This window comes from Megalops cyprinoides, chromosome 18 (genome assembly GCF_013368585.1).
Source record: "Megalops cyprinoides isolate fMegCyp1 chromosome 18, fMegCyp1.pri, whole genome shotgun sequence".
NCBI lineage: Eukaryota > Metazoa > Chordata > Actinopteri > Elopiformes > Megalopidae > Megalops > Megalops cyprinoides.
Genome location: NC_050600.1, coordinates 1,105,212 through 1,119,940, shown reverse-complemented (window position 1 = coordinate 1,119,940; position 14,729 = coordinate 1,105,212). Strand labels below are relative to the sequence as shown.

Genomic DNA, 14,729 nt, shown 5'->3' with positions numbered 1-14,729 from the left:
GTTTTTCCATCATCGCCCCCCAGTGGTGGAATGAACTTCCCACCTCCCAGAGAACATCTTCACTCCAACCCTGTAGAATTACAAAAACATCTACAGAGATCCAGCAAACCACGCAGTTAATATTCCTTATACAGCTGACAATTTTAGAATTTCATAAAACTTGTTTAGGTTTGGGGAACATTCCTGTTGCATTCCTGTTCTATGTTTGCTTTAAGTCCATGCAAGCTTATTTAAAACATTCTGAGAATTTAGTTTATTAAGATAAGCAAGTTATTTCATAATATTTTCATAATATTGTGGAATATTTTTCTGAGTTATTTGTAAAGTGTGAGACGCTTCATAGAACATTACTGGTTATTGCTTATTGCTGCATTGGTGAGGGGAGATTTGCTAATAATTGTGATCAGGGTGGCAAGCAATATAAAATGCTTTTATTTTCACACAAATCAACAGTGAAGCATTGGGTCAGGTAAATTCCCATGGACTGACATGAAACGCACGGATCATTTTGCAAGTGTTTATAAGTATTATCTATTAATATCCATGAATAAAAATATTCACTGCATCTTCCTTCACTGATATTGGAGTGATGTGTCCTCTCTACAAGCAGTTTGAACATCTGGATGTTACAACAATAGTATATAATACGCCACAGACAATAATGCTGTATATAATATAAGCAGTCATTTACATAGCATAAAGCAGCTAATGTTTCATCAATCATTATTGACTATAAATGTTCTCAAACTGCAATACATTACATTACATTATTGGCATTTAGCAGACACTCTTATCCAGAGCGACTTACATCAATTACAGGTTTTTACAATGTTATGCATTTATACAGCTGGATATTTACTGAGGCAATTCTGGGTTAAGTACCTTGCCCAGCAGGGTACAGCAGCAGTGCTCCTGTGGGGAATCATGCCGGCAACCTTTCAGTTACTAGTCCTGCTCCTTAATCATTATGCTACACTGCTGCCCCAATAACTATCAGTGGCACCATCCAGGAGAATGTGTTTGGTCCCTCATGAACACTCTCTGTGCTGGTGGATATCAGAGCTGGTCCCTGAATCTTCATTTCCAGATCTCCTGAAGACTCAGCAGTCCTGGCTCTCTGGGGTGATGCTGTGTCTTTCAACTGTTACCAGAAATGTATCAGCCATTTATCTGTACTGTATTCAATACCTCTTAGACTAAGTCTCTAAATCTTGTGAAACTGTGGAAATGCCAGAGGATGACCACTTCCTGAATAAATACTCAATCAGAAGGCCACTGACACCAGAGTTATCTAACATGTTCTGCTGAATATCAGCTATGTGCAGCTGGTATGCTAACTGTATGCACATATATCATTACATAAACTGTGATGTGTATATCTTTATTTATTGGAGAATTATTTTATGATCTGTTAATAAACAATATCTTAAAACACCAAAAATTAGTGTTGTCTATTGTACTGGATGAAAATATTCACGTTTCAATCCAAAAGAAATAAGAACTGCACAATTCTACCAGTTCTACCACCCTCCCGCCTTTTTATACATACAGAGGATTTCAGCCATCTTGGCTCAAAATCAGGCTTGGTGTGCAGAGCCATGATGGTGGCTGTTTCCCTCAGCACTGCTTGGTGAGGCAGAAGGCAGGCTGCAACTGCAGAGGAGGTGGAGCCTCTGGGGCTGGGTCTCCTGCAGCAGCATGTACCCTGGCCCTGAAGGAAAGCTGCCTCCTGCTGGCCAGGGCGAGAACAACAAGGAGAGAGGCAGCAGCCACGCCCCCCAGCACTGAGGCCACTGTGGGCGGAGCCCTGCTGACTGACTTTGTGCAAGCAGTGCCAGGGTCAAAGGTCAGACCAGGAAAAGGGGTCAACTGTTGGTTTGCCGAAATCTGACCACTAAAAGAAAAAAATATTAAATACAGTATATTATACATATAATAATTATAATTATACATATGTTATACATATAATACAGTATATTAATGCAGCATATACACACAGACACTACAGCACACTAACACTGCACTGAATACAGTATATACACACTGACACTACAGTACACTAACACTGCACTGAGAAAGAGGGTTAGTACAGTACATACACACAGACACTACAGCACACTAACACTGCACTGAGAGAGAGGGTTAATACAGTATATACACACTGACACTACAGCACACTAACACTGCACTGAGAGAGAGGGTTAATACAGTATATACACACTGACACTACAGCACACTAACACTGCACTGAGAGAGAGGGTTAATACAGTATATACACACACTGACTGAACCCTATAAAGATACTGAAGATTTAAATGAACTCACTTCTCATTGGGAGAAGAGCCAGGGGTGGGTGGAGCGTTTGGGAGGGGGTCTTGGCTGTTTATGGAAGGAGCAGTATATGAAAGGCGACATAATCTCTTATCAGGACAGAAGACTGACCCTCTGTACCCTGACACCTGAGAGGGAGACCGAGAGAGGGGGGGGGGGGGTCAGTAACTCAGTAATTACACAGTGAGAGAGGGGGGTCAGTAATTCAGTTGTTAAAAAGATGACTGTCTCGTGGCTGTGAAGCTGAAATGGGGGCTTTGTCCAAGGCTGCAAGCTCACAGCACAGCAGAAGCCTACAGAGTGTAATTACCCTTCAGCGCAGTCTAAACAGACTGATGGGATCACTCAACGTGCTCCAGGGAGAAGCTTTAGGCTCTATAAACTGCTAGGGGCAGGTTACTGCACCACAAACACACAAATATACATGTGAATGTGCATAGGTGTGCATAGGTGTGCATGCGTGTGAGCGTGAATGTGCAGACACATGTGTGAGCTGATAACCTGAAACCTCCAGTATTTTATTCTTAATTTACATGTAGTATTGTGACTGTATTTTGGATTCTGTGCTCCAGGGACTGTTGTATCGTAGTACACTTGGCATCAGTCAGAATGAACAAGTTAACTTGTGGTTGGGCTTGAATAGTGTTACGCTCACACTCACTGGTCTGGGAGTGTTGTTAGCCTGGCCTTGGTCAAGGTACTTAACCCACAACGGCCTTAGCAAATATCCAGCTCTATGAATGGATAATGTATAGGAACTGTAGCCTATGCAAGTGGCTCTCAATAAGGGCATCAGCTAAGCAACTCAGTGTAAACGTGTGTGTTACCTGAATGGCAGTGCCTGATGGGCAGTCCACCCAGGCAGAACCAGACACCTGGATTTGGTACTGGTTCAGCCCGGTGCACCTGTGTCTGTAACACCGACCCACTACTGAGCCGCTGAGAGAGGAGGACGAATTCTGAGAGAGGGAGAGAGAGGGAGGGGGAGAGAGAGGGAGGGAGAGAGAGAGAGGGGGGGGGGGGGGGGAGAGAGAGGGAGAGAGAGAGAGAGGGAGAGAGAGAGGGGGGAGAGAGAGAGAGGGAGAGAGAGAGAGAGAGGGAGAGAGAGAGGGGGGGAGAGAGGGGGGGGGAGAGAGACAGAGAGACAGAGAGAGAGAGAGGGAGGGGGAGAGAGAGAGAGAGAGAGAGAAAGAGGGGGAGAGAGAGGGAGAGAGAGAGAGAGAGAGAGAGAGAGAGAGAGAGAGAGAGAGAGAGAGAGAGGAAGGGAAGAGTTATTTTTTAGTGCGTTCACAACTCAGCCACCCTGACTGATAAGTGTGTGTAAAAGGGGTGTCAGATACGGCATGTGGTTTAGACCCCCCTTCCTCTTCTCCCTCTGCGCCAGATGCTTCTCATAAATATGACTACATAGCTCAAGCTGTGACCTGCCATCAGTAGCAGCAGCACCAGCAATACATTAATGGAGATACACACACAGACACACACCCGCACACACACACAGACGCACACACACACAGACACAGACACACACCCGCACACACACACAGACACACACACCCGCGCACACACACACACACACACCCGCGCGCACACACACACGCTCATACACACATACACACACACACACACACACACGCACGCTCATACACACACACACACGCACGCTCATACACACACACACACACACGCACGCACATACACACACACACACACGCTCATACACACACACACGCTCATACACACACACACGCTCATACACACACACACCCGCACACACACACACAGACACAGACACACACCTGCACACACACACACACACACACACACACACACGCACGTTCATACACACACACACACGTTCATACACACACACACACACATTCACACACCCGCGCAAACTCAAACACAAATACACACACACACACATTCACATACACACACACACATTCACACACCCGCACACACACACATACCCGCACACACACACATACCCGCACACACACACACACACGCACGCTCATACCCACACACACACGCACGCTCATACACACACACGCACGCTCATACACACACACGCACACGTATGCTCATACACACACACACGCACACGCACGCTCATACGCACACACACACGCTCATACACACGCTCATACACACACATACACGCTCATACACACACACACACACGCATGCTCATACACACACACTCATACACACACACACGCATGCTTATACACACACACATACACACACACCCTCTCACCTCTCTGCTCAGATTAGAGAAGAAGCAGCGGCTATCAGAGCGATGGATCTCCCCACTCCACTCCTCTCTCCCTGTCATTTTTTCATTCTCTTCTTTCCAGCACTCACTCTGCACAGAGAGAAGGAGAGAGAGGAGGTGAGAGAGAGACACGAAAACATGAGAAGAAGAAAGGAGGAAAATATTTCAGTAAAAAAAATACAGAAATGGAGATCAGAGAAAGGAGATAGGTGACGGGGGAGAGAGTGAGACTCACTGCATTCATCAGGGGCTTATAGATCCGACACCCTTCCAGGTACTCATCTCCCTGACACTCCCCCTTGTGGAGGTGAAGGTAATGACATCCTGATCCACTGACAGAGAGGAGACAGGGATCCAAACAGACATCATTTACATCCCTGCATTTCACTTCTGCTCAAAGACCCCTGTACGTGAACCAGCTCACTGCAGCACCTCATCAACACAAAGAAATACAGCACACTTAACGTGAGCACATTACCTGCCTGTGCAGAAATAGGAGGAAGAGTTGTCATGACAGGTGGACAATGAGCCAAACAGCGCCCCCTGCCCTACAAGAAGACACATTACACAGAGTTCACATACTGTGGGTATACAAAACTCAAACCTGAACACACACATGCACACACACACATGCACACGCACAAGCACACATTACACACAGCTCACAAAGGTATAATGAAACTCAGCAATGGAGAACACAACTGAGCTGACATATCTTCATTTTAGCTGTACATTTGACTCGGCTCAGATTACATACACTATATGGCCAAAAGTATGTGGACACCCCTCCTAATTATTGATATCAGGTGTTTCAGCCACACCGATTGTTAACAGGTGCATAAAATCAAGCATATAGCCATGCAATCTCCATAGACAAACCTTGGAAATAGAATGGTTCGTACTGGAGAGCTCAGTGACTTTAAACATGGCACTGTCATAGGATGCCATCTTTGCCACAAGTCAGTTCGCAAAATTTCTGCCCTGCTAGATCTGCCCTGGTCAACTGTAAGTGCTATTATTGTCAAGTGGAAGCGTCTAGGAGCAACAACAGCTCAGCCACGAAACGGTAGACCACGCAAGCTTACAGAGCGGGGCCGCCGAGTGCTGAAGTGCGTAGCATGTAAAAACCACCTCTCTGTTGAATCACTCACTACAGAGTTCCAAACTGTCTCTGGCTGCAACATCAGCACAAGAACTGTGTGTCAGGAGCTTCATGAAATGGGTTTCCATGGCCGAGTAGCTGCACACAAGCCCAACATCACTAAGCGTAATGCCAAGCGATGGCTGGAGTGGTGCAAAGCACGCCACAACTGGACTCTGGAGCAGTGGAAATGCGTTCTCTGAATCACGCTTCACTATCTGGCAGACTGATGGATGAATCTGGGTTTGGCGGATGCCAGGAGAGAGCTACCTACCGGAATGCACAGTGCCTACTGTAAAGTTTCGTGGAGGAGGGATAATGGTCTGAGGCTGTTTTTCAGGGTTTGGGCTAGGCCCCTTAGTTCCAGTGAAGGGTAACATTAATGCTACAGCATACAAAGATATTTTAGACAATTGTATGCTTCCAACTTTGTGCAACAGTTTGGGCAACACCCTTTCCTGTTCCAGCATGACTGTGCCTCAGTGCACAAAGCAACGTCCATAAAGACATGGTTTGATGAGTTTGGTGCGGAGGAACTCCAGTGGCCTGCACAGAGCCCTGACCTCAACCCCACTGAACACCTTTGCGATGAATTAGAACGCCGATTGCGAGCCAGGCCTTCTTGTCCAACATCAGTGCCTGATGTCACAAATGCTCTTTTGACTGAATGGGCACAAATTGGGCAGCAGTGTAGCATAGTGGTTAAGGAGCAGGACTCGTAACTGAAAGGTTGCCGGTTCAATCCCCGCTGGGACACTGCTGCTGTACCCTTGGGCAAGGTACTTAACCCACAATTGCCTCAGTAAATATCCAGCTGTATAAATGGATAACATTGTAAAGAACTGTAACCTATGTAAGTCGCTTTGGATAAAAGCGTCTGCCAAATGAATAAAATGTAAATGTAAATTCCCACAGACACACTCCAAAATCTTGTGGATAGCCTTCCCAGAAGAGTGGAGGCTGTTATACCTGCAAAGGGGGAGGGGACCAACTCCATATTAAAGCCAGGTTTTGGAATGGGATGTCTGATAAGCTCATATAGGTGTGATGGTCAGGTGTGTACTTTTGCCCTTATAGTGTACTTTCCCCAAGCTAAAAACAGCAGTGCTCACACCAGCGGTCTATGGCCATTTCTCTTTCTCCTTCCACGCCTTTCTTATTCTCTCCGTCTTTGTTTCCTTCCTACTCTCTCACCCTCTCTCTCCCTTTCTCCCTCTCTCTCTCTCCTCTCTCCCATTTTCTCATCCTCCCTCCCTCTCTCTCACCCTCTCCCCACTCCAGCGCCTGCATGTTGTTGTAGTTGACGGAGTACCAGCCGGTGTCCTGCAGGGCAGCCAGAGTGACCGGGTCGATCCGCACCATCACTGGATCAGCCAGCGCCGCCGCCATGATGGAGCCCTGCAGAACCCGAGCCTCCCAATGAGAGGAGAACCCAGAGCCCACCCCATCCTGAGAGAGAGAGAGAGAGAGAGAGAGAGAGAGAGAGAGAGAGAGAGAGAGAGGGAGGGAGAGAGGGAGGGAGAGAGAGAGAGAGGGTTGGAGGGGGGGAGAGAGAGAGAGAGGGAGGGAGGGAGGGAGAGAGAGAAGGAGGGAGGGAGGGAGAGAGAGAGAGAGAGAGAGAGGGAGGGAGGGAGAGAGAGAGAGAGGGAGGGAGGGAGGGAGGGAGGGAGAGAGAGAGAGAGAGAGGGAGGGAGAGAGAGAGAGAGAGAGAGAGAGAGAGAGGGAGGGAGGGGGAGAGAGAGAGAGAGAGAGGGAGGGGGAGGGAGAGAGAGAGAGGGAGGGAGGGAGAGAGAGAGAGAGAGAGGGAGGGAGGGAGAGAGAGAGAGGGAGGGAGGGAGAGAGAGAGAGAGGGAGGGAGAGAGAGGGAGGGAGACAGGGAGGGAGAGAGAGAGAGAGTGGGAGGGAGAGAGGGAGGGAGAGAGAGAGAGAGAGGGAGAGAGAGAGGGAGGGAGGGAGGGAGGGAGAGAGGGAGAGAGAGAGAGAGAGAGAGAGAGAGAGAGAGAGAGAGAGAGGGAGGGGTCAAAAGAGCAATGAACATATAGCAAGTACAGATTTGTACAAGTACAGAAGTGAGTAGTGTGTGGAGAATCAGTTTGGTGTGAGCAGAGCATGTCAGTGTGTATGAGTAACACTATGAGTAAATATGAAGTAGAATGTGAGTACACTCGGAGTACATGCCAAGTATACAGTGAGTGTTGTGAGGAAATGTGTCAGGTACATGTTCAGCTCAGCGTGGGTGCATATGGAGTATGCAGTGTGTAATGGCAGTACCTGGTTTTCCAGGGGCCCTCCAAGCTGAGGGTCAGAAGACCGCAGGTGTGTCTGCAGGGCTCTGATCACAGACTGGGTGTAGATCCTCACCTGTCCCGCCTCATCTGTGTTAGTCACCTGACCACGGGGCGAACACCCCACCCCAACTACCCAACACACACAACACAGCACAACACAACAACAACTCAACACAGTGCAGTACACTCAAACACAACATACATAACAATAATACCACAGTCAACCCAACACAGCACCTCTACTCAGTACACAACACCTGAACACTGTCATATAGAGCATGAGACTTTTAGGAGTTAGGAGCATCAGACGGACTGTGAGGGCCAGTTAGGAGCATCAGACCGACTGACAGGGGCAGTTGGGAGCATCAGACCGGGTGACGGGGCAGTTAGGAGTATGAGACCGGCTGACGGGGCAGTTAGGAGCATCAGACTGACTGTGAGGGGCAGTTAGGAGTATCAGACAGACTGTGAGGGGCAGTTAGGAGTATCAGACTGGCTAACGGGGCAGTTAGGAGCATCAGACAGACTGTGAGGGGCAGTTAGGAGTATCAGACTGGCTAACGGGGCAGTTAGGAGCATCAGACAGACTGTGAGGGGCAGTTAGGAGTATCAGATGGACTGTGGGGGGCAGTTAGGAGTATCAGATGGACTGTGGGGGGCAGTTAGGAGCATCAGACCGGCTGACAGAGGCAGTTAGGAGTATCAGACCGGCTGACAGGGGCAGTTAGGAGTATCAGACGGACTGTGAGGGGCAGTTAGGAGTATCAGACGGACTGTGGGGGGAGTTAGAGCAGTCCTTCCACGTGCTGAAGAGCTCCTTGGAAAAACCCAGTGTATGAAACAGCTCATGGATCACAGTCTGTAAAAGAGTACAGAAGAAAGGCTGGTCACTAAACATACACTCTCATACACACGCACATGCACACACACACACACACACACACACACACACACACACACATGCATGTATGCACGCATGCACCACACACACATCAGTGTGAATGCTGTAGCAGGCCGGGCGCCAGGATGAAGTGACTGAGGGGGCAGTTAAAAATGGCGAGGGGGCAATTCTTTTTATGTAGTAAAGCAGTAGGTTATCCTGTTATGCCTATTTCTGCATTTGTTTTCATCCTGCGGGAGGCAATATAGGGGCGTTTTGACTAGATGTGAACAATCCCTACCTTACCTTTTCCATGAGTTTGTGCATCATGGTCATAATATGAAATAGGAATATTTGGGGCAGACTACCTGGTTACCACCTAAAACTGGTCTGGTGGTAGGTTTAATGAAATTCATTGATTTAACCATGCAATAGCCTCTGACAGGCTAAATAACAACAACACAAAGCTACGGTTTCAAAATCCAATAATACATTTATTTCACCGCAGTGGTGAAGCCAGTATTAAACCCGAGTGTCCTCCTCGCACAATTAGGGAATCGGAGCACTCGGAACGCAGGTCTACAAGACGCAAAATAATAGAATTTATGAACGATTCTAACCACTGAGAAAACCCCCTCTTGCCCCCTTGTGGTGCCAGGTGTGTGTTGCAGTGTCAGTGTGAGTGCTGTAGTGTCAGTGTGAGTGTTGTAGCGTCAGTGTGAGCGCTGCAGTGTCAGTGTGAGTGTTGCAGTGTCAGTGTGAGCGCTGCAGTGTCAGTGTGAGTGTTGCAGTGTCAGTGTGAGCGCTGCAGTGTCAGTGTGAGCGCTGCAGTGTCAGTGTGAGCGCTGCAGTGTCAGTGTGAGTGTGTCAGTGTGAGTGTGTCAGTGTGAGCGCTGCAGTGTCAGTGTGAGCGCTGCAGTGTCAGTGTGAGTGTTGTAGTGTCAGTGTGAGCGCTGCAGTGTCAGTGTGAGTGTTGCAGTGTCAGTGTGAGTTGTAGTGTCAGTGTGAGTGCTGCAGTATTACCTGCACTGTACTCTGGTGACTGTATCGCTCTCCACGTAGTCGGTCTCTGCACATGACCAGCACTCCGGCCAGCGGGCGGCCCTGTGCGTCTGTCTGACAGTGCGCTGCGTAGGCCCGCACGCTGGGCTGAAAGGGAGGTGCAAACACACAGGCAGTGAGGGCACTGTGACCCCTGTGTCTGAACTCACGTCTGAACTTCCTCACCTCTCACCTCAGCACCACACTTGTCAGTGCTCTGGGTATGAAGATAGAGCACGAAGTCAGTGTCAGGAATTCCCGCCCCCTCTGGCCGGAGGACAGTCAGGGCTGGCGAGTCCGGGGACGGGTAGACAGCACAGCCTCTCAGGTGATCATCCGGGATCTGTCAATCAACGGTGGACTCTACAGTGAGAAACAGCGCCCCCTCATCTACAGCAGAAGTACTGCACTCACTGATGAGAATGATGCTACTCACGATGATGTCGAGGCAGGTCTCAGCTCTGTACAGCTCATTGGCTCTGCCGCACCTGAGCAGGAAAGAGGACAGGTGTGACCGGGACACAGGTGTGACCGGGACACAGGTGTGACCAGGACACAGGTGTAACCAGGACACAGGTGTGACCAGGACACAGGTGTAACCAGGACACAGGTGTGACCAGGACACAGGTGTAACCAGGACACAGGTGTAACCAGGACACAGGTGTGACCAGGACACAGGTGTAACCAGGACACAGGTGTAACCAGGACACAGGTGTGACCAGGCAGTGATACATGACAGCATGCAGAGTGAGAACACCACACAGAGACAGCACCCTGCACTGAGTCAGAGCTCACAGACAGCACCCTGCACTGAGTCAGAGCTCACAGACAGCACCCTGCACTGAGCTCACAGACAGCACCCTGCACTGAGTCAGAGCTCACAGACAGCACCCTGCGCTGAGTCAGAGCTCACAGACAGCACCCTGCGCTGAGCTCACAGACAGCACCCTGCGCTGAGCTCACAGACAACACCCTGCGCTGAGTCAGAGCTCACAGACAGCACCCTGCACTGAGCTCACAGACAGCACCCTGCACTGAGCTCACAGACAGCACCCTGCACTGAGTCAGAGCTCACAGACAGCACCCTGCGCTGAGCTCACAGACAACACCCTGCACTGAGTCAGAGCTCACAGACAGCACCCTGCGCTGAGCTCACAGACAGCACCCTGCGCTGAGCTCACAGACAACACCCTGCGCTGAGCTCACAGACAACACCCTGCGCTGAGTCAGAGCTCACAGACAGCACCCTGCGCTGAGCTCACAGACAGCACCCTGCACTGAGTCAGAGCTCACAGACAGCACCCTGCGCTGAGCCAGTGTGTTTCCAGTTCAGGTTTACTGCAGCTTTGAGTCCGCTGCTCCACCCTGAGACCAGGCCTGACCCAGGATCCTGCGGGCAGGAGGGGGCTTAGCCTGGTGTTGCGGAGAAGCAACAGGAACATACAAGGTGAGATGAAGCGCTGGGTTTGGCCCCCAGTGGAGAGGGTGGTAGTGTGACTGGAAGAGATACAAACACAGATACAGGCAGAGAGACAGATCCAAACACCTGGAAACAAAGAGACAAACACCCACACACAGTAACACAGAGACAGATCCACACATGCACCCAGACAGACAGAGAAACACAGACACACATAGATTCACACACAGACAAGCACACAGACAGACGGACAGACACACAGACACACAAACACAGACACACATAGATTCACACACAGACAAGCACACAGACAGACGGACAGACACACAGACACACAAACACAGACACACATAGATTCACACACAGACAAGCACACAGACAGACGGACAGACACACAGACACACATAGATTCACACACAGACAAGCACACAGACAGACGAACAGACACACAGACACACCTGTTGTAGTTGGCTGTGCTGGCATTCCTCCAGATGAACCTGCAGTACTTATTGATGTCCCTGCTAAGCAGCAGTGGTCCCGAAACTCTGATCACTGTGGATACAAACACACTCACACACACACGCACGCACGAACACACACAAACAAAGACACACACACACACACATACATCTGTCAGTCCTACACACAAACACTAAGTCTGTCAATCCTGTGCTCATATGTCCACACCCACACGCTCGCTCTCACAGGTGTGGCATACCTGAGAGCAGGTGAGCCACGGTGCTGACAGCTTCTTTCACAGCTGCCTCCAGTCTCTCGTTCTCCATCTGAGAGAGGACCGGGCTCTCCTGGGGTATCCACGTCCTGATCCTGATTGGCAGCAAGGCCGGCAAATCAGAGTGCATAAACTGTTGAGTGGGCGGGGCAGAATTTCTGGATGTCCTTTTACAGCTACTGCGTTTAGACAGCACGTTTCCCGCAGGTGGAGCTGATTTTGGGCTGGTGGGCGTGGCTCCAGTTTGGGCTCTAGCAGGTGTCTCTGAGGAGGCAGCCATGATGTGTGGGGGAGAGGGAGAGAGATGAAGGGGTGGGGCCACCACCCTGACCAATGGCTGAACATCATCGAAGATGCACTTCTCAAAGGTGCCATGAGTGTGCAGCCACAGCACCCAGAACCACAGCAGCTTCATATCCACAGCTGCACCTGCAGAGACCTAAGAGAGGAATACACAGCAAATACACAGCACATACAGTGTAACCACACACATTCACACACACACACACACACACACGCACACACACACACACACACACACAGCAGCTTCATATCCACAGCTGCACCTGCAGAGACCTAAGAGAGGAACACAGCAAATACAGTGTAACCACCACACACACACACACACACACACACACACACACACACACACAGCACATACAGTGTAACCACCACACACACACACACACACACACACAGCACATACAGTGTAACCACCACACACACACACACACACAGCGCATACAGTGTAACCACCACACACACACACACACACACACACAGCACATACAGTGTAACCACTACACACACACACACACACACAGCACATACAGTGTAACCACTACACACACACACAGCGCATACAGTGTAACCACTACACACACACACACACACAGCACATACAGTGTAACCACTACACACACACATACACACACAGCACATACAGTGTAACCACTACACACACGCGCACACACACACACACACACACACACACACACAGCACATACAGTGTAACCACTACACACACACACACACACACACACACACACACAGAGCACAGCACATATACTACACTATCTACCTATTTATGTATTCATTACTTCATAGGATAGGCAGATATGTAGAGATATAGATGCCCGGGACATCACACGCTGTGTAGCTGGATTTTTTTGTGAGGCAAAGGCATCCCATAAGAGTGGTTTCAGTCCAGCACTCCCCACCCCTGCCAAATTCTATCAGTGTGTTCCCTTCTTATGAACGTCTTTACGTTATATAGCCATAATACTTCATATTTACTGTATGTGCAAGAGGATATGGTGGACCCTCTATAGTAGGCGTTTAGATTAATTTTCTTACAAGCAAACTAGGCAGTTAACATGTTAGTATTTATTACTGTGCGTTCCACTTTAAAGAGCGTTCAGTCCATGTACAGCCTGGTTCAGGGGAACAGACGTAGTGCAATTCATGCCAAACACTATTGCAAACGTGTACCAACAATGTGTCGGTGTTCAATGTACGCTGGGACAGTGACGATGACTGCGATACCTGACCTGGACGCTGACAAACTTGCTTTTCTCCGTCACTTTTCACCATCAGTTGCCAAATAAATTTGATTCTACTCAACTTTTTCAGATAGCACTAAAAACAGATTAAAGCAGCCTACATTACTCCACATTACTACATATATGATGATTACATTGATGGGATCTCTAAAAAATCAGGGAACTAGGGCATAACCACTGATTTGTTTCATTTTTTGAAACCTTATTAAACCTTTAGGTCTATCATTTTTGCACCAACATCATTACATTGCGGCACCTATGCTATGATTTTTTGGGGGTCTTTGAGTTTTGCTCAGTTGCAAATATCGGTTTAACTCAGTAAAGTTCCCCTCAGCTCGACCTCTTAAGCGTTGTCATTAAACGATACCTGGCCGTCGAGTCACGTTAAGACCATGAGCGTAGAGAAAAGCAACCACATAATTGTTATGCTTGGCAAACTAGCGTCAAAACCGTATTATACTCACCAATCGCGGTTAGGACGGTACGATGCGACTTTATGCTTGACGTTTTTGCTTCTGTTTACGCATATTTTGTCACAGTTCTTAAAGGACATTTTCACAATTTCAGCCCTTTCTCCCTGCGATGTGTGGATGGGCTCCCGGCCTTAGGATGCCGTCTCTGTTCGTCTGAAGGGCGTCCGGGGGGGACAGAACTCCGAGCTGAACTCATGGGATTCGACGCGCATTCCTCCACAGGCCGGCGGACTCGCATCGCCTTACCTGCCGCATCTCCGTCCTTTCTCCGCACACGGCACACCTGCCCCCGTCTGTCTCCGCCCCCGCCGCCTCGAACACATTTACTGAGCTCCTGGCGTGCTTCTCTCACCGTTTCCTCTCAGCCATTCTTCATCTGAGGTGCTAATGAATACGGACCTTCCGTCGCTCGCCCCCCCCCCCCCCACTTCCCTCCCCCCTCCCGCCCTCTGCCGCTCCATTTTTCCGTCAATTTAAGCAAAACCGGCTCCACCACCTACGTTAATAAAAGCCTCCTGTTTTTCGCCTTGGCACTTGCTGCCAAAGTGGTCTCGGTGTGCTTGTTGACAGGAATTTAAA

At 49.2% G+C, this 14,729-nt stretch overlaps 1 protein-coding gene across 1 annotated transcript; it reads right to left on the bottom strand.

Moving 5' to 3' along the window:
- Positions 1-1,607: 1,607 nt before the first annotated feature.
- Positions 1,608-14,436, bottom strand: LOC118793096 (leishmanolysin-like peptidase 2). The gene is made up of 15 exons (XM_036551092.1): positions 14,397-14,436; positions 12,101-12,554; positions 11,841-11,934; positions 10,399-10,450; positions 10,156-10,305; positions 9,945-10,070; positions 8,816-8,900; positions 8,025-8,170; positions 7,019-7,202; positions 5,091-5,160; positions 4,848-4,944; positions 4,595-4,702; positions 3,159-3,290; positions 2,326-2,459; positions 1,608-1,894 (listed from the first exon to the last, which is right to left on the bottom strand). The coding sequence occupies exons 1-15, from the start codon at positions 14,403-14,405 to the stop codon at positions 1,618-1,620; spliced, it is 2,118 nt and encodes a 705-aa protein (XP_036406985.1). The 5' UTR covers positions 14,406-14,436; the 3' UTR covers positions 1,608-1,617.
- Between the last annotated feature and the right edge of the window lie 293 nt (positions 14,437-14,729).

Coding starts and splice junctions, on each gene's coding strand:
- LOC118793096 (XM_036551092.1), bottom strand. Junction 10,306..10,398: donor AGACCTGCCTCGACATCATC/GTGAGTAGCATC, acceptor GTTGATTGACAG/ATCCCGGATGATCACCTGAG. Junction 1,895..2,325: donor GGCTCTTCTCCCAATGAGAA/GTGAGTTCATTT, acceptor TTTTTCTTTTAG/TGGTCAGATTTCGGCAAACC.